The sequence below is a fragment of the Nycticebus coucang genome, chromosome 3 (assembly GCF_027406575.1).
Source record: "Nycticebus coucang isolate mNycCou1 chromosome 3, mNycCou1.pri, whole genome shotgun sequence".
Classification (NCBI taxonomy): Eukaryota; Metazoa; Chordata; class Mammalia; order Primates; family Lorisidae; genus Nycticebus; species Nycticebus coucang.
The window spans coordinates 10616237-10636604 of NC_069782.1; the positions used below are offsets into that span (position 1 = coordinate 10616237).

The 20368-nt window shown below is 54.2% G+C and overlaps 3 protein-coding genes across 4 annotated transcripts; all 3 read right to left on the bottom strand.

The window, feature by feature from the left end:
• Nucleotides 1-2317: 2317 nt before the first annotated feature.
• GALR3 (galanin receptor 3) lies at nucleotides 2318-5556 on the bottom strand. The gene is made up of 3 exons (XM_053583346.1): nucleotides 5286-5556; nucleotides 3776-4153; nucleotides 2318-3101 (listed from the first exon to the last, which is right to left on the bottom strand). Exons 2-3 carry the CDS (start codon nucleotides 4132-4134, stop codon nucleotides 2318-2320), a joined length of 1143 nt encoding a protein of 380 aa, XP_053439321.1. The 5' UTR covers nucleotides 4135-4153; nucleotides 5286-5556.
• A 4050-nt stretch (nucleotides 5557-9606) lies between these two features.
• On the bottom strand, nucleotides 9607-16889 carry GCAT (glycine C-acetyltransferase). 2 transcript variants are annotated; one of them, XM_053584017.1, is made up of 9 exons: nucleotides 16644-16889; nucleotides 14988-15118; nucleotides 12976-13077; nucleotides 11820-11966; nucleotides 11166-11320; nucleotides 10943-11025; nucleotides 10629-10800; nucleotides 10165-10286; nucleotides 9607-9902 (listed from the first exon to the last, which is right to left on the bottom strand). In XM_053584017.1, exons 1-9 carry the CDS (start codon nucleotides 16837-16839, stop codon nucleotides 9751-9753), a joined length of 1260 nt encoding a protein of 419 aa, XP_053439992.1. In that variant the 5' UTR covers nucleotides 16840-16889; the 3' UTR covers nucleotides 9607-9750. The 2 variants fall into 2 exon arrangements, with proteins under 2 accessions (XP_053439992.1, XP_053439993.1); XM_053584018.1 differs by lacking the exon at nucleotides 12976-13077 and having other exon boundaries at nucleotides 16644-16884.
• A 436-nt stretch (nucleotides 16890-17325) lies between these two features.
• On the bottom strand, nucleotides 17326-19625 carry LOC128581343 (histone H1.0). The gene has a single exon (XM_053584026.1). It carries the CDS (start codon nucleotides 19209-19211, stop codon nucleotides 18624-18626), a length of 588 nt encoding a protein of 195 aa, XP_053440001.1. The 5' UTR covers nucleotides 19212-19625; the 3' UTR covers nucleotides 17326-18623.
• Nucleotides 19626-20368: the final 743 nt, after the last annotated feature.

The window sequence follows — 20368 nt, forward strand, 5'->3', positions numbered from 1 at the left end:
TGTCCCCTGCCCATCCTAGATGGAGGCTGTTCTGAGTCAGGGTCACCTGTCTTTGCCCACAGTGGAGGTGCAGCAGCCCAGTGGGGTGGCTGGACTGACCATAGCCTAAGGCAACCCTGAGAAATCTTGTTTCCTACTTCTACTTTCGGACATTCACTACTTTTCGTGCAGTGAAGTTGGTCAGACACTAATTTGCTACCTGACACTGGCCAAGTTACCCCACCTCCGGAGCTCCAGCTTTCTCCTCTGGAGATGGAGTTAGTATTCTTTGCCTGCCAGGTTAGTGTGAGGCACAGAGGAGGTGTAACTGACAGCCACACTGACACGATGGAGAACACATCATCACACTCCTCCCTCCAGGAAACGCCCCTCTGCTGTGGTCTGATTCAGCCACAAGAACCTCTGCAGACAGAGGAGAAAGCGCACTCCTCAGGTGCAGGGAGGCTGAGGTTCTGGCCTGTGCTGTGTCCTTGAAGCAGATGTTCCCCAACCTGGGTCTCAGCCTCCTGCTGCCACTTTGATCTCTGGTCTGTGTCAGGTGACAGACTGAGTCATAGGGACTCAGCAGCTGCCTCCTGTGAGGGAGCCTTGGCAGCCAAGGGTATGCCAACGAGATGTGGAGGCCGCAGGGATTCAGGCCTCAGCCCAGAAACTAATAAACATTATTGGCATGTGGGGAGGGAGGGAGGAAGGTGTGTGCCTTGGAAACTATCACGACTGATTTATTGGTTAATTAGTGAATTTTTACAGCCACAGACTTCCCTAGCTGTGTGCAGGCATAGGGAAGGGGCCACTGGAAGGCCAGCTAGAGGCCATGTGTGGCTCAGTGACTCTCCTGAGCTAAGGGCATCAAGTGGGCTGAAGGAATAATGCAAGGCGTTTAGACTGGGGGATGGACCCAGGACTTTATAGCCAGGGGAGCCCATCTGGAACTGCTGGCCTGACTACCAGAACAGAAGTCTTTTTTTTTTTTTGTAGAGACAGAGTCTCACTTTATGGCCCTTGGTAGAGTGCCATGGCATCACACAGCTCACAGCAACCTCCACCTCCTGGGCTTAAGCGATTCTCTTGCCTCAGCCTCCCGAGTAGCCGGGACTACAGGCACCCGCCACAACGCCCAGCTATTTTTTGGTTGCAGTTCAGCCCGGGCCGGGTTTGAACCCGCCACCCTTGGTATATGGGGCCGTCGCCTTACCGACTGAGCCACAGGTGCCGCCCAGAACAGAAGTCTCTTAAGGAAAGGGACTAGGACTCTCTGAGGTTTCCAGGGCATCTGGGCAGATGTGGGGAGCAGTTTTGGAAAAAAGAATCAGGAATACCCAAGAAAAACTGTGGAAACCATGGAAACTCAGAGAAGATACCCCAGAGGTAGAGAAGGAAGACCATTGAGTACAAAATGTTAGACAGCTTCTAAGGGACAGTGGATTGGGAAAGAAAAAGATGGCCATGGGTTCGAGTCCAACCTATGCCAAACTCTAGCCTGTGACTTTGGGCAAATCTCTAAACCTTGATTCCTACATTTGTAAAATGATGCTAATAATACCTACCCTGCAAAGCTGTTTGATAATTAAAAAACATGGCACCTGTGAAACATATGCTCAATAAATGTGCTAAAAAAAAAAATACCTGCTATATATTAGCTGCTAATTTTTTTTTTCCGCAGTTTTTTTTTTTTTTGGCCGGGGTTGGGTTTGAACCTGCCACCTCCGGCATATGGGGCCTGCGCCCCACCTCTTTAAGCCACAGGCGCCGCCCAGCTGCTAATGTTAAATTAACTAGGACAAGGCTTGGAACCAAGAATGAGCGTGGAAACAGGTGGTGGAGGAAGCAGGTGACAGGGGTCCTCAAACTGCAGCCCACGGACCACATGCGGTGGTGTGATTGTATTTGTTCCCGTTTTGTTTTTTCACTTCAAAATAAGATATGTGCAGTGTGCATAGAAATCTGTTCATAGTTTAGTTTTTTTTTAACTATAGTCCGGCCCTCCAATGGTCTGAGGGACAGTGAACTGGCCCCTGTTTAAAAAGTTTGAGGACCCCTGGAAGGTACTGACCCTGTAGGAGGTGTGCAGAGGGACTGCCCTCCTGCCAGAATGGCTATTGACGGTATCTGGGGGCTGCCCTGCTGAGGGGCTGTACTGCCCCATTTTCACCACGCAGGATGTCCTCTGGGCTGCAGCACAGCTGCTTACACAAGTCTCTCCACTCTCTGAGCCTTCCTGGCCTTGGTCCCATCCCCTAGCCCAATGGCATCCCGGCTTCGGGGAAAGCGAACAAACAGACGGGACAGACACCAGCCGAGTCCAGGCAGGCAAGGTTTATTCGGGTCCTCGGGCAAGCAGCGCTCGTCCAGCTTCTCTGCCACCGGCAGGCTCCTCTCTGGGGTCCCCGCCCCAGCCGCCGCTAGCCTGCAGCCTTCCGCGAGGCCGGGCGTCCCCGGGGCAGCCGGCTAGGCTGGAGGAGGCGGGACCCACCCGCCGCAGGGCGCGGCGAGCTGCCGGAGGGCAGCGGGCGCGGTGTCGGCGGCGGCGACCGCCGCAAGGCCACAGGCGGCGGAAGCGCGCGCGGAAGTGGCGCGAGGCGAGCGCATAGACAAGCGGGTTGAGACAGGAGTTGGCGTAGGCGAGGCAGTGCGAGGCGAGGCGGCAGGCGTAGGTGACGGGGCTGAAGGCGAAGCGGCCGTACCAGAAGCAGAGGATGAGCGCGTGGTGCGGACCCCAGCAAAGGGCGTAGAGCGCCGCCACCGCCAGCATGGCGCGACCCGCGCGGCCCGTGGCGCGTCGTCGCGCCTCGGCTGCCGCCGCGCCCGCAGGGACCACGGCGGCCCACAGGAAGCACAGCGTGCGCCCGTAGGCCAGGCTCACCACGGCCACAGGCAACAGGTAGCCGACGGCGAAGGTGGCCACGTCCAGGGCGCGCCGGCGCGCGTCCTCCCAAGCGGGCACGCAGAGCTCGAGTGCGCCGTAGCGCACTGTGCCGTAGTAGCTGAGGTAGGGCGCCGAGAAGAGCGCCGCCAGCAGCCACACGAGACCCACTGCAGCGCGGGCGTTGCGCGGTGTGCGCAGGGCGCGCGAGCGCAGCGGGTGCCGCACGGCCAGGTACCTGCGGGCGAGCGCCGGATCAGCGTGGCCGGCGAGCACGCACCCGCAGGAGCCCCTGTCCACTCCCAAAGCTGGGGACCTGTGGACTTGTGGCACGAGTGGGCCTGGGTTCCCGCCTCTGAACAATGGGGTGGGTTGTGAGCATTAAGGATGTGAACATGCAAGGTGCTTAAATCAGTTCCTGGCACCCAGCTAGGGCTGAATCGCTGTTAGGTGTTGTAGAATTACTTTTCATAGGAGTGAAATGAGGCCCAGAGGGAAATGACTTACCCAAGGTCATCAGCTAGGGAGTGAGCTTAGAATTGACCCCAAATTTCATGCCATGGAAGCAGACCTATGCATAACCTGGGCCAGGTGTGGGCGGTTATAAAATATCTGATGAATACATTTGTAGTTTCTTTGGCCATTCATGTCATGCTTACAGAGCGCCTACTATGTGCAAGGCCCTGTGCTGACATTTGAGATGGATGTCCTCTGGAAACTCAACACAGGTGGGGGCAAGGCAGGACAGTCCCCACAGGCACGCTTTGCAGGAGCCCAGAGAGCTTGCAGGCAGCCAGAGCTTTCCTTTCCTCCCTCTCTCCTCCCTTTTTGGTCCCCTTTTCTCTCCTTCCTTAGCCCAATGAGAATCTGTTCAGGCCGTCCCTCCCCAGATAGGCCCTAGGCACAGCGCACCTGTCCACTGAGACAGCAGCCAGAGTGAAGCTGCTGGCGTACATGGTGAGGTAGATGAGCAGGTGCACAGCCTTACAGATGAGGGCCCCAAAAAGCCAGGCGTCTAGTGTGTAGATGGTGGCCTGGAAGGGCACGCAGCACAGGATGAAGCAGAGGTCAGCCACAGCCAGGTTAAGGATGAACAGATCTGTGGTGCTGCCCGGCTCCTGCCAGGCACTGGAGCCAGGCTGCAGCAACACGGCCAGCACCAGCCCATTACCCACTGTGCCCAGCAGGAAGATTAGGGCAAAGACCACAGGCACTGCCACAGCTCCCACACTCCCTGGGCTGTCCAGCGAGATGTTCTGGGCATCAGCCATCTCCCCATCTGATGGAAACCTGGAGAAGAGAAGCTGGAGTCTTCAGGCCAGAGTCCCCAGCTCTGGTCATTTGACCCAAGGGACAAGCTCTCCCAGCCTGGGTCTGGCCCGGTGTCCTGAGCTGGAAGATCAAGGGAGGTGGGGGAGGGGAGAGCAGAGCCAAAAGTCATCACTGGGATGCATCATGTGAGCAAGCCCCTGGCACAGTCATGATGGTATGGAGGGTGTATTTCCTAGGGAACACTCCTCTCATCCAGGGCATGGAAGCCTGCTTAGGGAGTTGGGGGAGACCTTCACCCCATGAGGCAGGAGTAGGGTGAAGGCATGACAGATGGAGGAGGGGGAGCTCCAACCCCAGGAGCTGGTATATTTTCCTTTCTTTTTGAGACAGAGTCTCACTTGTCACCCTTGGTAGAGTGCTGTGTCGTCATAGCTCACAATAACCTCCAACTCCTGGGTTTATGCGATTATCTTGCCTCCGCGTCCCAAGTAGCTGGGACTACAGGCGCCTGCCACAATGCCTGGCTATTTTTAGGGAACCTGTGAACTGGGATTACAGGTGTGAACCACTGTGCCCAGCCTGTTTTCCTTACTTTTAATGGGGATTTGAAGCTCATGGCAGACCCTTGAACATGGGTTCAGGATTTTCTCTGGCTACCAGAAGTAGCCTCAGCAAAACATGGATGATATTTCTGAGTCACTGGAAAATCCAGTCTGGTAAGATCACCACAGTGGCAAAGCTGGGGAGATCATATACTTTTTTGCACATGGGGAAATTGAGGCCCAGAAAGGGTACATGGGAAGGTAGTATCACACTTTGAATGGCAGATCTAGGGCTGTTGTCCTAGACTCCTGACTCCTAGCCTAGAGTACTCATCCGAAACCCTGTTAACAGGTGGTGCCTCTGACAGCCTGTGTGTATGTGGGCGCGTGTGTGCATTTGTGCACATGGTAGCCATTTTTACCCCTGCCCCACCCCACAGCCCATGTTGGGTACTACCTGTGGATCCCCTTGCATGTCTGGGATCACTGGGGTGATGGGACAAATTGGGGGTTGGAAGCCCAGGCAGGGAGGAGGGTAAAAGGCAGTATCTGCCTCTGCTCAGCATGCAGCAGGTCGGTCCCCAAAGCCCAGGAGGGGCAACACTCACCTCAACCCTGAGCACTGGGCCCTGCTTGATCCTGGGTGGATCAGCCAGGCTGGGGCTGCCTCCCAGCTCAGTGGCTGCCCCTCGGTGCCTCCGTGCAGGTACAGGTCTGGTTCCTACTTCTCCCTCTTTACATTGAAGGCAGTTCCTCTCCTCTGGCCCCCTCTGCTGAGCTGGAGTTGGGCACTCCCTCTGGAGTAGCCACTGGCCACCTCCTCCTCAGTCCCTGATTTCCCTGGGGTGGCATGCTCTTCTGCCTGGCTCTTTTCTCTCTGCGTTGCTGCTGCTTCTCTCTTTCTGCAGTGAGTAACCCATTGATCTAGCTCTCTTAGAGTCGCTTTGTAGTTAACCCCTCTGTGACCAGAGCCCAGCCCACTTCTGGCACTCCCACCTCCTGTGATCCTGTCTGGTGACTCCACCCCTATCCTTTTTCTCCCTGCTCCAAGCAGGGCTCTAATCCAAGCTTAAAAAGGATTCCTAGGCCAGGAGTGGTGGCTCACATCTGTAATCCTAGCACTTGGGAGGCGGAGGAAGGTGGATTGCCTGAGTTCACGGTTCAAGACCAGCCTGAGCCAGAACAAGACCTCGCTTCTAGCCGGGCGCTGTGGCTCACGCCTGTAATCCCAGCACTGTGGGAGGCTGAGGAGGGAGAATCGCTTGAGCTCAGGAGTTCGTGACTCGCCTGAGCGACAGTGAGACCCCGACTCATGAAAAAAATGGAAAAACCCAGCCGGGCGCCACGGCGAAGCTCCTGTAATCCCAGTGGCTTCCGGAGGCTGAGGCAGCGGGGTGCCCGGAGTCTGAGGTTGTGGTGAGCTACCACGCCCACTGCACTCTGCTCAGGGGCATAGGGTGGGACCCTGTCTCAACAACAACAACAAAAAACCTCGCCTCTAAAAATAGCCAGGCATTGTGGTGGGCGCCTGCAGTCCCAGCTACTTGGGAGACTGAGGAAAGAGGCTCGCTTAAGCCCAAGAGTTTGAGGTTGCTGCGAGCTATGATACCATAGCACTCAAATAAATAAATAAAACAAATAAATTAAAAAACAGAGGATTCCTAGTCTTGAATGGGGTTTCTTAGGCCGGGAAAGCAGAATATGAGTCCCATTTCTACACACTTTAGGTAGGACCCTTCCCTCAGCCCCTGCAAGTCCCCAGCCGACCATTTCCTTCCTTAAGTTCTTTCTGGGGGTTTCGTCCAGCTGGGGACCAGATGTACCTGCTAAAAGAGTCTGGCTTCAGGTTGAGGACAGCAGGGAGTTAGGGAAAGTGGTAGAGCAGGGAGGTGACCTGCACAAGTTTGTTACGATCTGGGATGAAGAAGATGGATGGAGGGGGAGAGATTTGATAAGTGACCTGCTAGGAGCCTCTTGTCCAGACAATAATCTCTTGGCTAATAGGTTCTGGTGAATGAGTGTGTGTGTGTGTATGATTCAGTCGTGAGGCTCTCCTTGGAACACCTCTGAGGAAGAATGGGCCACATGGCCAGATATTTCCAGAGGGTTAGGGAAGTTAGCACCTGGCAAGTGAGGTGCGCTGGATTTACCAACATGAAGACTGTTGATAAACTGAGCAAGTCTAGTGAAGGCAAAAGGCAGTCTGTGATGAGTTAAGGGAGGGAGAGAAGAGGTGGCAGGGACTGAGTGTTGTCTTTTTTAGAAACTGGGGGTAGGGTAGCATCTCAAGAGGAAGCCTGTGAAAAGGGAGAGAAAATGTGGTGGGAGTACTGATGGAGCCAGGACTTGCATTCAAGGCCAAGGAGCTGGGAAAGAGATCCCTTTGAGAATGAGCTCCCTGAAGGCCCCTGGGGACTGTCAGCAGGGATTGGAGGTGTTTCTCTAAACCTGCCCCAGGTGCAGAGAATTCTTGAATTTTTAGAAGCAGATCATAGAATCGAAACTATTAGGAATCTGATCTAGACGCTCCATACCTACATTCAGAACCATCAGAATTGAATTTAAGAATGGCGCGGTGAATAGGACACAGGCCCCATATACTGAGGGTGGCGGGTTCAAACCCAGCCCTGGCCAAACTGCAACAACAAAAAAAATAGCTGGGTGTTGTGGCAGACGCCTGTAGTTCCAGCTACTGAAGAGGCTGAGGCAAGAGAATTACCTAAGCCCAAGAGCTGGAGGTTGCTGTGAGCTATGCTGGCACAGTACTCTACTGAGGGTGACAAAGTGAGACTCTGTCTCTTTTTTTTTTTTTTTTTTTTTTTCAGTTTTTGGCTGGGGCTGGGTTTGAACCCACCACCTCCGGTATATGGGGCCAGTGCCCTACCCCTTTGAGCCACAGCTGTCCGCGAGGTGGCAACAGCACAGAGAGCTACCCCGTGCCTGGACCCTGAAGGTCGCAGCGCTGCCTCTGCCCGCCGGGGTACGCAATGCCAGCAGCGGCACCATAAGCTACCGCAGGATCCAGCGCGCGATCTCTGCCGCTTGTTGTGAGCCTCGCCTTGTGCCACTTCACTCTAGCTTGGACCGTGTGGTCTGTCCCTGCTGGATACGCCACACCAACTGCGACCGTGCCGGCTCCTGGCCACCGGGCATAACCTGCCGGCCTGCGCAGACCTTACATCAAGCTGGTAGCTCAGCACTGCTGGGTTGAGTCCTGGGTGCCGCCAGGCCGTACATACCCCCTAAGGTTGTGCCCTATTCGGCAGTGGCTTGCACGTTCCTGCCGCTGACGTGGCCACAGCTGTCCCCAGCCAGGCCACATCTCTCACTCCACGTCTCATCAGCACCGGGACCCAAGGCTCAGGCTAGAATTCCCAGAATTCCAGCTTCGAGTCTGTAGGACTGAGCCCCAGCTCGCCTATACGTCCCTATCCAGATGTCTGGGCGAGGGGGCAGGCTGGAGGCTTGCAGGAGGATGTTAGAGATGTAGGTCTGTTTTCCTGTCCTTAACGGTACAGAGCCTTTTCATCCTCAATGCCCCAAGCAAACTACAGACTTCCCAAGGCTACACCACGCTGAAGCTGGAACTGCGGTGACTCAGAACACACTCCCCACCCCACTCGCACCAGGCCCAGAAGGCTGAGCATGGAGGCTGGTGGAGATACCCCACTCCTCACACTGTGCTTGTAGGACCAGGACAGCGACTGTGTGGGGGTTGACACTTCCAACAAGGGAGCAGCAAACCATAATGGGGGGACCAGGAAAATTGGGTCGTGGCGGCAGCAAATCATCCCTTGCAGTCTTGCCAGCGGGGCTGCCCAGGCAACCGCCGTCCAAGGCCTGGGGGCGGGGCGGGGCGGGGGAGTCAGCGGTGGCAGCTGAGCGGGGAACCTGAGCTAGCTGCGCCCCCTGGCGGCTGCGCTCCAGGCCCCAGCCTTGGAGCGAGCGAGACAGAAGGACCCATGATCTCAATGTGGGAGTGGGGTCGGGGGTTGGGGATTGACACACAGGACTAGGGGTGCCCTGTGTCAGAGTCAGGCAGGGCAAAAGTGGGCTGGAACACAGGGTTCGACTGTTAGAGCCTTCTTTTTTTTTTTTTTTTTTTTTTATTTTTGGCCGGGGCTGGGCTCGAACCCGCCACCTCCGGCATATGGGACCGGCGCCCTACCCGTTGAGCCACAGGCGCCACCCTGTTAGAGCCTTCTTAGTGGTGATCCACATTTTTTTCCTTTGGATCCTGAATCCTCTGCCTCTCCTGCCCAACCTAGGTTTGAGCACCTGCTCCAGCTAGGTGCAGGAGGGCAGAGGTGGTGATGTTCACCAAAACTAGACCTGGGGGCTGCAGAGTAGTGGCTGGGTGGCAGGAGAAAGGGCCTGAAGGTTGGTTCTTAGCTGTTCTCCACAGCAACACAGAATCCAACTTAACCAGACTGCGGTCCCTGCCAACTCCCGGATTTCTGCATCCCTTTTCATATTGAGGGAGGTCAGCTCTGATAGGTACAGTCCTCAGGAGCCCGCCCCCAGAGCTTGAGCTTCTGCCTGATTCTTTAACAGGACTGGGCCTGCTCAGAGAGAATAAAACAGACCAGGCACAGTGGCTCATGCCTGTAATCCTAGCACTCTGTGAGGCTGAGACAGGCTAATTGTTCAAACTCAGGAGTTCGAGACCAGCCTGAGCAAGAGTGAGACCCCATCTCTACAAAAAAAAAAGAAGAAGAAGAAGAAAAAAAAGAAAAGAAAAAGAAAAACTGGCCGGGTGTTGTGGTGGGTACCTGTAGTCCCAGGTACTCAGGAGGCTGAGGCAAGAGGATAGCTCGAATTTGAGGTTGCTGTGAGCTATGAAGCTATGGCACTCTACCCAGAGCGAGAGTGAGACCCTGTCTCAAGAAAAAAAAATAAATAATAATCCAAAAAAACCACAGACCAAAGTGTAATGGCCAATTTTCATATTTGTTTCATATACTCATAGCCACAAGCATAGGCCTCATCTCAGCCAGGACCAGGGACTCTGGCTTAGGACTCAGAGCCTCTGACAGTAGGTGGACCTTGGAGCTGTTTGTCTCTACCCAGCGCTCAGGGCAGTGCCCCATGCAGCCTCCCCACTTCCACGAATGCTTCCACGCAGCGGTCAATATCTTCTTCGCTGTGTACCGCTGAGATCTGTACCCGGATCCGGGCCTTGCCTTTGGGGACCACTGGGTAGCTGAATCCGATGACAAAGATGCCTGGGAGGGTAGAAAGCAAGAGAGCATGCCAGATAGGCTTTTGGGGACATGACAAATAGCTTCTACTTTCCTGAGCCACACAGAGGGCAGGGGAGGTGCCCACAATCTCACATTTGGACCTGCCTCAGAGGCTGGGATTTTTGAGCTTGGACAGCAGGTCTAAGATAGGTATGGAGTGTGAGGGGGAACAGTCACAGTCAAGAGGACTCCTTCTCTTTTCTCTTAGGACCTACTCCAAGTTCTCTCATCCCAATGCCCTTACCTCTCTTTAGCATGTCATCTGCCATGCAAGAGGCCAGCCGGGCATCGCCCAGCATCACAGGGCAGATGGGGTGACTGGCTCCTGAGATGGTGAAACCAGCAGCCTCCATCTTACTGCGGAACCTGTGGGCACAAGCTGGGTGTCACTGATACTAGAGGGCCATGGAGCATTCACACCCACACTTCATGGGCACAAGGCCAAGATCTATACCCAAGTCTGCAAAAGGGAACAACAAAGATAAAGTTACAGACCCTAAGAGCCAGGTGAGAGCCAGGCAGAACAAAAGGAGGCAAAAAGATAGGATGGACAAGAGGGAGACACAAGAGCTAGCAGGAGGAGGCAGGTGGAGACAAAGAGGGAAGTGAGCAAGTAGAGGCAGACCCTGTGGGCACGGAGCATCTATGGGCCTGTGCAGGCACACAGGGCAGCCCCTTAGTGTCCCCCACCCCAGCTGTGAGCTATACCGCTGAGTCTTGGCAGCCATAGACTGGACGATGGTATTGCTTTCCATGAGTAGGTCCAGGGCCTTGGAGGCACAGCCAACAACAGCAGGTGGCAGGCTGTTGGAGAAGAGGTACGGCCGGGAGCGCTGTCGTAACAGGGATATCAGAGGTCCAGGCCCTGTCGTATAGCCCCCTGAACAAGAAGAGGGGTAGTGGTGGGAAGGGTGGGTCAGGGATCAGGAGCCTTGCTCAAGTCCTTCCCCACACCCCCATGACCTCTCCAGGGTCCTGTATATACAGGTAAGGGGATCCCACAGACACGACCCTGCAGGCACCTGCTGCTCCACCTAGTGCTTTCCCCAGGGTGGAGTTGATGATGGTGACCTGGTCCATCACACCCAGGAGCTCATCCGTGCCCCTGCAAGGGAAACTGCCACTGCTGCCACTGACCCCCTTAGTGCCTGAGGGTTATAGGTCAGGCTGGGGGCTGGCCTCTCAGTTTCCCACCCACCCTCAGAAGCCCTACCCCAGGCGGCTCCAGGTGCCACATGCTCTCACCGTCCCGTAGGCCCCAAGAAGCCAGTGGCGTGGCATTCGTCCACAAAGACCAGGGCACCATATCGAGAGGCGAGGTGGCAGATCTCCTGCAGGGGTGCGATGTCACCATCCATGGAAAAGGCCCCATCGGTCGTCACCAGCCGCAACCGATGCTTCTATAGGGTAGACATGAGCAGATGGTGGGCAGTGTCCTGAGTCAGGCCAAACTACCTATCCCTTGTGCTCCCTGGGGCACTGAGAGCAGATCCTGCCCAGTGACCAGCACAGAGGTGGGCACTCAGGCACCCTAATCTTGGGTTGGAACATCTCCTCTTTCACCAGTGCCTTTCTCAGCCTGACCATTCCCACACTCAGGCATGGGCAATTTGAGAATTGTCTCAGGTCTTGCTGTCCTGTATAAGGAAGGTCTTATCCCTAGGCTCACCCCAGCTTCCGGCCTAGCAGGGGCCTGCCACATAGAAGGTGCTTGCTAAAACTCAAGGCAGCATGGTGCAAAGGAATATGGCTTGAGGTCTGAAGGATCAGGGTCAAATCTTGGGTGTTTCAAACTTTGAGACTGTGAGGAGGTAGCCTCTCCAAGCTTCACTTCTTTCACCAGGGGAAGACTGACAATAAGCCCAGAGCTTGCCCTGGGACTCCCAAGCCTTGGCCCACCTGGGCCTCCTTAAGCTTGGCTTCTAGGTCAGCCATGTCCAGGTGGCAATAGCGGTACTTGTGAGCCTTGCAGAGACGGATGCCATCGATGATGGAGGCATGGTTCAGCTCGTCTGACAGGACTGCATCCTCAGGGGTCAGCAGGGCCTGAGGTGGGACAGTTAGGATACAGCCATCATCCAACTACTTTGGGATTCGTTCTCTCCCATGACTCTCCCTAAGTCAAAATTTCAGGACCAGCCAGGGCATTTCTCTGGGCAGGGAAACAAGATATCCTCTGCCTTGATTTGGGTCTTCATTTCCCCAATACTGGGTTGGACCAGAGCCCTGCTCTAGTGAGAGCAGATAAGAACATTTCTGGTGAGGAGCAGACCCCTGTCACTCCCAGCCTTACAGCTGATGTAGGTTACCTCCAGTGCTCTGGAAATTGGGCTTTTTTTGAGACAGACTTATTTTATTGCCCTTGGTAGACTGCCGTGGCATCACAGCTCACAACCTCAGTCTCTTGGGCTCAAGTGATCTTCTTGTCTCAGTTTCCCAAGTAGCTGGGACCATAGGCACCCACCACAGTGCCAGCTATTTTTAAAGACAGTGTCTCACTCTTTCTCAGGCTGGTCTTGATCTCCAGAGCTCAGGCAATCCACCTGTCTCAGCCTCCCAGGGTGCTAGGATTACAGGCATGAGCCACCATGTTTGTCCTTGGAAGTTAGGCTTCTTACAAGCCCTAAGATTCCTCCTCCTAGAGTACCTAACCTTGCCCTCCTTAAGAAATGGGCTCTAGGGCGGCACCTGTGGCTCAGTCGGTAAGGCGCCGGCCCCATATACCGAGGGTGGCGGGTTCAAACCCGGCCCCGGCCAAACTGCAACCAAAAAACAGCCGGGCGTTGTGGCGGGCGCCTGTAGTCCCAGCTGCTCGGGAGGCTGAGGCAAGAGAATCGCTTAAGCCCAGGAGTTGAGGTTGCTGTGAGCTGTGTGAGGCCATGGCACTCTACCAAGGGCCATAAAGTAAGACTCTGTCTCTACAAAAAAAAAAAAAAAAAAAAAGAGAAATGGGCTCTAGGCACTGGCCATCCTGTAAGGTTCTCCTGACTGACCACCTTCAAACCCTCAACAGCCTGGTAGGCCCCACCAACTCCCACCCACAGCCTCCAGGTACCTCAAAGAGGCCAGTGTTGGCATCGAAACAGCTGGGGTAGAGGATGGAATCCTCCCGCTGGTGGAAGTGGGCTATTTTTGCTTCTAGATTCTTGTGGATGCTCTGAACAAAGTGAGAGTGCTTGTGAATGAGGAGGTAGCCTCTCCAGGTATTAATGCCTGTGGGGCCACAAATAGACGCAATCCAGGCCTGCAGCCTCAGCCTCTCCTGTCTTTCTGAACGAGAAGGATTACCCCACAGCCAACAGGAATCTGAAGATGGCTCCCACTGAGGCCATAGGGACCTGCTAGATTTCCCCCCTGGGGCAGATCTTCATTTTGTAATGGACATCTACTGGAATTATAGGTGCTGATGGGAATGGAAGATGTATCTTTCTAATATCAAGCTGAGTGTTTTTTTGGTTGCCTAATAGTGAAGAGTTATGTAAGCAGAATTTAAAAAAAAGGTAATTAAAAAAATATTAAGAAAAAAAAGAAAGGACTATATAGGTAACTTTGGGGTCACCTGGGCTTCTAATTCTTAGACTGAAAGCTATCTGGTCTAGGTGATGTTTTTGCTGTAACATTCCTGGATGGGAGTCAAGAGTTTTGCCTCTACCCTCACTTTTCCGAGAGGACAGGTAATAATGAGCACAAGTATTCAGAAGCATGGAGTCTTGAGCCAAGCTACTGTGTTCAAACCTCACCATGACAAGCTGTGTGTCTTCCAATTTTTTTTTTTTTTTTTGGTTTTTTGGCCGGGGCTGGGTTTGAACCCGCCACCTCCAGCATATGGGACCGGCGCCCTACTCCTTGAGCCACAGGCGCCACCCTGAAGCTGTGTGTCTTTAGACAAGTCACTTACCCTCTCTGGGCCTCAGTGGCCTTATCTCTACAACAGGGATAAGAATAACACTTGTCAAGATTTTTATAAGGATTAATGAGTTAATACTTATAATTTTTTTTTTTTTTTTTTTTTTTGAGGCAGAGCCTCAAGCTGTCACCCTGGGTAGAGTGCCGTGACATCACAGCTCATAGCAACCTCAAACTCCTGGGCTCAAATGATTCTCTCGCCTCTGCCTCCCAAGTAGCTGGGACTACAGGCACCTGCCACAACACCTGGCTATTTTTTTGGTTGCAGCTGTCATTGTTGTTTGGTGGGCCTGGGCTGAATTCGAACCGGCCAGCTTAGGTATATGTGGCTGGTGCCTTAGCCACTTGAGCCACAGGCACTGAGCCACTTATAATGTTTTTAAAAAGAGTACCTGGCACACAGTAAGCACTATGTAAGTTTCATCTTCAGATAAGTTTATAACATTTACAAAATAATAGTATTTATTGAGTGCTACTATGCACCAGGCAATGTTCTAAGTCTTTTCACATGTATTAACTCTTTAATTTATAATAATCCTATGAAGTACCATTATCCCCATTTTACCAAGGAATTGAGACAGAGAGAGGTTAAGACACTTGCTCACAGCAACAGAACAGAGCTGGAAACCTAGCTCATTCAAAAGCTACAAGGCTCGGGCGGCACCTGTGGCTCAGTGAGTAGGGTGCCGGCCCCATATACTGAGGGTGGCGGGTTCAAACCCGGCGCCGGCCAAACTGCAACAAAAAAATAGCCAGGCGTTGTGGTGGGCGCCTGTAGTCCCAGCTACTCGGGAGGCTGAGGCAAGAGAAGCGCCTAAGCCCAAGAGCTGGAGATTGCTGTGAGCTGTGTCTTAAAAAAAAAAAAAAAAAAAAAACAAGCTGCAAGGCTCTCTGCAGAGCAACTCAGTCCTTTCCCTTTACTCTTCCTGTGGGGACAGGTGTGAGGAACTCTGTTCTGCAGGTGGGGAAATGGATGCTCAAAAAGTAGCTTCTTGCCCAAGGCTTCTTAGCAAAACAGATGTCTTCACTCAGACTTTCTGTTGGACACCTCTGGCGCTATCAGTGGACTCAGAGGCCTAGGAAGAGCTGAGCTGGCTAAACCAGCCCTGCTGACTGTGGCAAGCAGGCCCAGCTGCCCCTTCCCCCAACAGCCCTGTGTACCTGGGTCCCACAGATGAAGCGTACAGAGCTAAGGCCGGCTCCATACTCCTCCAGAGCCTGCAGACCTGCCTGAATCACCTCAGGGTGGCTGCTCAGGCCCAGGTAGTTGTTGGCACAGAAGTTAAGGATTCCTGAGGTGGAAGAAGAGGAGATGAACACAGCACTTAGGCAGGGCAAAAAGGGACTGGGAAGGGCCAGGCTCTGGGGAAATGGTCCAGATAGGAAATGAATCTAGATTAACCCTTGAGGAGGCAACCACCACACAGTATGATCCATTCTGGGATAGATGACAGGATGGGGAGCTGGGGTTCCCTAGGAGGCAATATCCTGCAGCTACATGAGAGGGAGTGCCAGTGCTGTACCTTGAAGGATGTAAAGTTTAAACTTTGACTTTGAATCATATTCTCCCCAGAGAGAACCCAGACTTTCCTCACAGGCTTCTCTTATTGCTAAAGACCACCACTGGCCCCTCATCTGGGCCTTGGTTTCCTTGTTGGCAAAAAAAGAGGGCTAGGGGCGGCACCTGTGGCTCAAGGAGTGGGGCACTCGCTCCAAATACTGGGGGTGATGGGTTCAAGCCCTGCCTCAGCCAAAACTGCAAAAAAAAAAAGAGGGCTGGGTCCAATGCCTGCTGCAGCACTTGAACTCCACAGTTTACTTTGCTGTCCAGTGCAGAACTGCATCCCAAAGGGGGGTGGAGGTATGTCTGAGACCCTTGTCCCTGAATTCTAAAGCCCAAAGTGAACTGAGCTGACTGAGAAGGGGAAGGTTCACATTGCCTAACAAAGGCAAAAACAGGATAAGGATTTAAGTATCCTAATTTCCCATCGTTTGGCCTGCTCCAAGCTTCACTTCTGGTGGAGAGGGATTTTCTAGGACCTTCATTTTACAAATGAGCACAATAGGATTCCATGTCTATTTCCTGGGCAGAAGGCAGATTTGGGAGGCCTGTTGATAACCATCACTCAGTTGGCGCTCAGCACAAATAAGAGAGACAGGGACCACTGGTTAGGATGAAAGGAGAAACATGTGGCAGGGCCAATTCATCATGTGATTTCTGTGACAGCCCTGGGACCCCCCATTGCTCCCTATTGACTTTGGTCAGTAAGTTGGCATCTCTGGCCAGTTAGGCTCCAGTATTGATATCCCAGCTCTGCCTGCAGCCAGCTGGGGCATTTGGAGCAAGCCACTTCATATCTCAGAGTTTCAATTTTTCGTTTGTAAGACGGAGTTAGTCATTCCTATGTTTAGAGGTTAGCAGGAGTCCACGTGCAGCAATTAGGAGAAAACTTCACAAAGCACCAGCTCAAGCAACGCGGCGTTTCTTCCGCTGCCTTCCTACCACCCTCCCTTGAGGCAGCGGGGTAGGAGCCTGCTGGGTGGCTCTTTTCCTCACGCTCTCCCAAGACTGGGTCTCGTCCAGCCTTGTCTGAGCCAGAAAGGTGCCCAAGGACAAATCAACTCCCTCCGTCGGAATGGGTTTGGAACAGGTTTTACTAGGTTAGGCTTACTCCTGGGAAGCCATAAAGCCTCCCAGAGAGAAAAGGGACCAGTAGCTATGTGCCACCCACGCCGCTTCCAGGACCTCCGCAGCGCAAGTCTGGGAAGGGACTGCAACACCTGGCCAGGCCCAAAGACCTCCGGGGTGGGGGTTACCTCCGGAGATGCTGTCCACGTGAACGCGCGGCCCCTGACGCGATGTGATGATTCGCTCACTTTTCCAGGTGCCAGCCCCACGGATCCCTTCCAGCTCCTCCTCCAGGATGCCTCGCAACTGGGCCAGCGCTGACTGCGCGCGGCAGCCGCCCGGCGCTCTGCGCAGCGCTGCACGCCAGACCCTACCAGCCCACATCTCACCCTCCGCGCCCAAGCGCGCCCGCCCGCCGGAGTGCTTTGCGCGTCCGGGCCACCGCCTGTTCACGTAGCCGGGGGCCGGGCCCCCGTAGCCAATCGTAGTGAGAAGGGTTCACTTCACGGGGCGGGAGAGGCAGGCCCAAGACGAGTGGGCGGGACCTGGAGGGATCCGCCAAGGACAAAAGTGGATTGACTAGTAAGTTGAAACTGGAGAGGTCGGTGGGGGAAGGGGAGAGGGACAGAGGAAGTTGAGTTAGGGCCCAGCCCGCCAAAGAAACTCTCCTGCCCATTCCCATTCACCTACCACTAGAGGTACTTTCTGGCCCCCAAACCCAGCTGAGGCACGTTCAGCTTCTTCCAGCCTCAACGTTTCCCGGTTTCTGTCCAGCTTTTGGAACCCTCCCCCATCCTCAGGTGGAAAAGCCCCCGAGGTCCCCAATGCCCGCCACGCGACCACTCCACATTCTGCTCCAGTCTTAAAAATGAGGAAAAATACACCAGTCAGGCTTCTTCCTTTTCCAATTTTATTTTTAAAGTTTTAAAATTACAAAGACAGCAAAACTTTGCCGGCACAAATAACACTTATTTAAAAAAAAGGGGGGGTGGGGCACGATCTTCCTTTTAAAATTAAGAGACAACTGTACAGGTTTTTTCTTACAGCTCCTGGGCGTGAAACGTTAAGTACTAGCCCTAGATATGCGTATATATATGTGAGTGCATACACACTCACGGACCTAGCTCAGTAAAACTACTTAGCAAATTCAAAATCGACTGCAGTATCTTGCTGTCCACTCCCTTCCCACTCCCCCTCCCCAGCTACAACTACTTATAAAAGACTCCGAAGTAAAAAGGGTTTAAGTGGCTATTGGTGGGACTGGAGCCTCACCAGACCAAGCAAAGCCACCCGTTTCTTGTATGGGAAAAGCAAAAAACTAAAGGAAGTCTTCCCAAACACAATCCATCGATTGTGTGGAAAAACCCAAGTTTCAACAGGGCACACTGAGGCACTTGGCTGACAGACTCCCCACCCTCCCCCCAAAGTTTCCATTCCTGGTTAACAAGACTTTGCCCAAGCCACAAAGAGCCCCCAATGGCCAGTATCTAGCTGACCGGGAGAAGCTGCTGCTCCTAACCAGCTGTCACTTTGCCTACCCTGCCCTAGCCCCTTCCCCAAGACAATAGGCCACAAGGGCAGACCAACAGAAGTGATAAGAAAACTGAGTTTGGACACCCCCCACCCCCACCCCCGCTCACCAACTGGGAGATGGGAGTCAGCCCAGGAGACCTTGTTTTTATTCTTCTACCTCCCTTTTTCAGGATAGCTGCTGCCAACTCTCTCTTCTCACCAAAGGTTCTGAAACCCAGAGGGGTGTCCAATTTAAAGAAAGCTTTCTGGCTTTAAAGATATTCCTCCTACTTCACAATTTCTGGTTTCACTCTCCTCTAGCCAGAACAAACCGCCTTGCCTGTTCTCTCCTTCCCCATGTACCTTCGTAAAAAACAATTGGACAAAACAAAACACACAGGCCCACCCAAATCCCTAGCTCCATAAGTAGATTAATAACAAAACAAAGTATAAGTACATTCTCATCATTAGAGATGAGATGCTGTTGCTGTCCTTAAGGTTAAGGAAAAACGAATTATTCAGTAACTTCTGAGGAATCCAAATTGTGTCTCTTATGAAGTCAGAATAAAAGGGGGCTGCAGATGAGAATTAAGAGGGGGAAAAAAAAGAAAAGTATTTACAGAAAACAGGAGTGTCCACAAGAAAAGACTTCATTGTCACTTCTTCTTGCCGGCCCTCTTGGCACTGGACTTCGCTTTGGGCTTCACCGATTTGGCCTTCTTGGGCTTGGATACTTTGACTGGCTTGGCTTTGACAGTCTTGGGTTTTTTGGTTTTCTTGGGCGTGGCAGCCGGCTTCTTCTTGGCCTTCTTGACTGGGGTGGCTTTGGGTTTCTTGCTTGGGGCCTTTGAGGCTGCAGCCTTCTTGGGCTTGGCTGCCTTCTTTGGCGTGGCCACCTTCTTCACTTCCTTCTTGGTCTTCTTGAAGGCCACAGACTTCTTGGGCTCATCACTCTTGGCCAGCCGGAACGACCCTGAGGCACCCACCCCTTTGGTCTGCTTGAGGACACCAGTGGTGACCAGACGCTTGATGGACAACTTGATCTGCGAGTCGGCGTTCTCACCCACCTTGTAGTGACTCTTGATATACTTCTGGATAGACTGGCGCGAGGAACCAGCGCGGTTCTTCTCAGCCTGGATGGCAGCCACGATCATGTCTGAATACTTGGGGTGATCTATGGACTTCTTGGAGGCCTTGGACCGCTTAGGCTTGGCCGCAGGAGTAGATGTAGAGTTCTCAGTCATGGTGGTCTCCCTGGTCTGGCTGTTGAAGACGCCTTCCAAAAGGCCAGCCCTCGTTGGAGGCTGAGCAAAACCTGCCTTGGGGATCTGCTCTCGAGCCCCTGACTACAGAGCCAGTCCGGAGTCTGGCTCGCGGGGATGCGGGGGCGAGGAGTCGCTGCTTCTCCCCGGCTGGGGTGGCGGGAGGGCTCTTTGGGCCGGCTCTGCGTGGCCCAGCTCCGCGGGTATGTTGCTTGGTCTTGGAGCTTGGCTATGCTTCTGCCTCCTTTTTCCCAGCTCCGCGTCTGGCGCTCGGGCGGCGCATCCGGGTATTTAGCGGCGGCGGGCGGACCGCGGTGAGGACAGGGCTGCTGGCTGCCTGCTCCCGGCCCGGAATGGCGCCGCGCCGCCGCCATCTGTGTTTCTTCCGCCGAGCAAATCCGACCTTTCCTCCCGATCCGGGCCTTCTTGCTCCCCGCCGCCACCCGGGGCCGTTGCCTGGCTCTCTGGGCTCCCTTGCTGGGAGGCTCGCCGACCCGGCAGCCGCCCCTGGCGCCCGCCACGCGCCCCAAACGGCGCCGAGGACCGCTGGTGTGCTGGCACATTTCCCTTTTGCGGGGGGCTGGCTCTGCGGGGCTGGGGGACTCCTGTGCGGGAAACCCTCCATAGCAAAGCTCCCTCCTGGGGCTACCGGTTACCCCTCTCCTGGCCCCCTGCGGCCCCCCCCAGCCCAATGGAAGGGCTGGAAAGTGGCCCCAACTAACACACACTGCCCCAAGCTGGGCTACTCCCAGCTGGGCCCAGCCGGGACAGGGGGGAGGGGTCGCTCCCCCGGGGTCCAGTCACCTCTCGGGGGTCACCCTGCCATCGGCCCCTCCATACCCCTATCCCTCTCTGTCCATGAGGCCCCCAGGGAAACTTTCCTTGGAAGAGTTGGAAGCGCACTTTCAAACTTCATCCCTTCCCCCTCCTCTGTCGTCTCTCCCCCAGGGCGCCCCCAGACCTCTGCTTGGAGGTTCCCTTCTGAGGCCAAACCCCCAATGCTGCCTAGTCCCCCTGAGAAACTAGGAGGGGCTTTCCAGGTGGCCTCCACTTCTCAAAGACACTCATTTTCCCCATATATCCTAACTAGGAATTCGTATGTATGCCTTCCTCAGCCTGGGAGTTTTGGGGTCTCAGAG

What these genes read in the sequence shown, in the direction of transcription:
- GCAT (XM_053584017.1), bottom strand. Translation starts at nt 16,839, where the DNA reads ATGTGGGCTGGTAGGGTCTGGCGTGCAGCGCTGCGCAGAGCGCCGGGC. An exon ending in CCAAGCTTAAGGAGGCCCAG is followed by an intron (nt 11,321 to 11,819) that starts GTGGGCCAAGGC and finishes TCTACCCTATAG; the next exon opens with AAGCATCGGTTGCGGCTGGT. An exon ending in ATGGCTGCCAAGACTCAGCG is followed by an intron (nt 10,287 to 10,628) that starts GTATAGCTCACA and finishes TTGTGCCCACAG; the next exon opens with GTTCCGCAGTAAGATGGAGG.
- GALR3 (XM_053583346.1), bottom strand. Translation starts at nt 4,134, where the DNA reads ATGGCTGATGCCCAGAACATCTCGCTGGACAGCCCAGGGAGTGTGGGA. An exon ending in GCTGCTGTCTCAGTGGACAG is followed by an intron (nt 3,102 to 3,775) that starts GTGCGCTGTGCC and finishes GCTCGCCCGCAG; the next exon opens with GTACCTGGCCGTGCGGCACC.
- LOC128581343 (XM_053584026.1), bottom strand. Translation starts at nt 19,211, where the DNA reads ATGACTGAGAACTCTACATCTACTCCTGCGGCCAAGCCTAAGCGGTCC.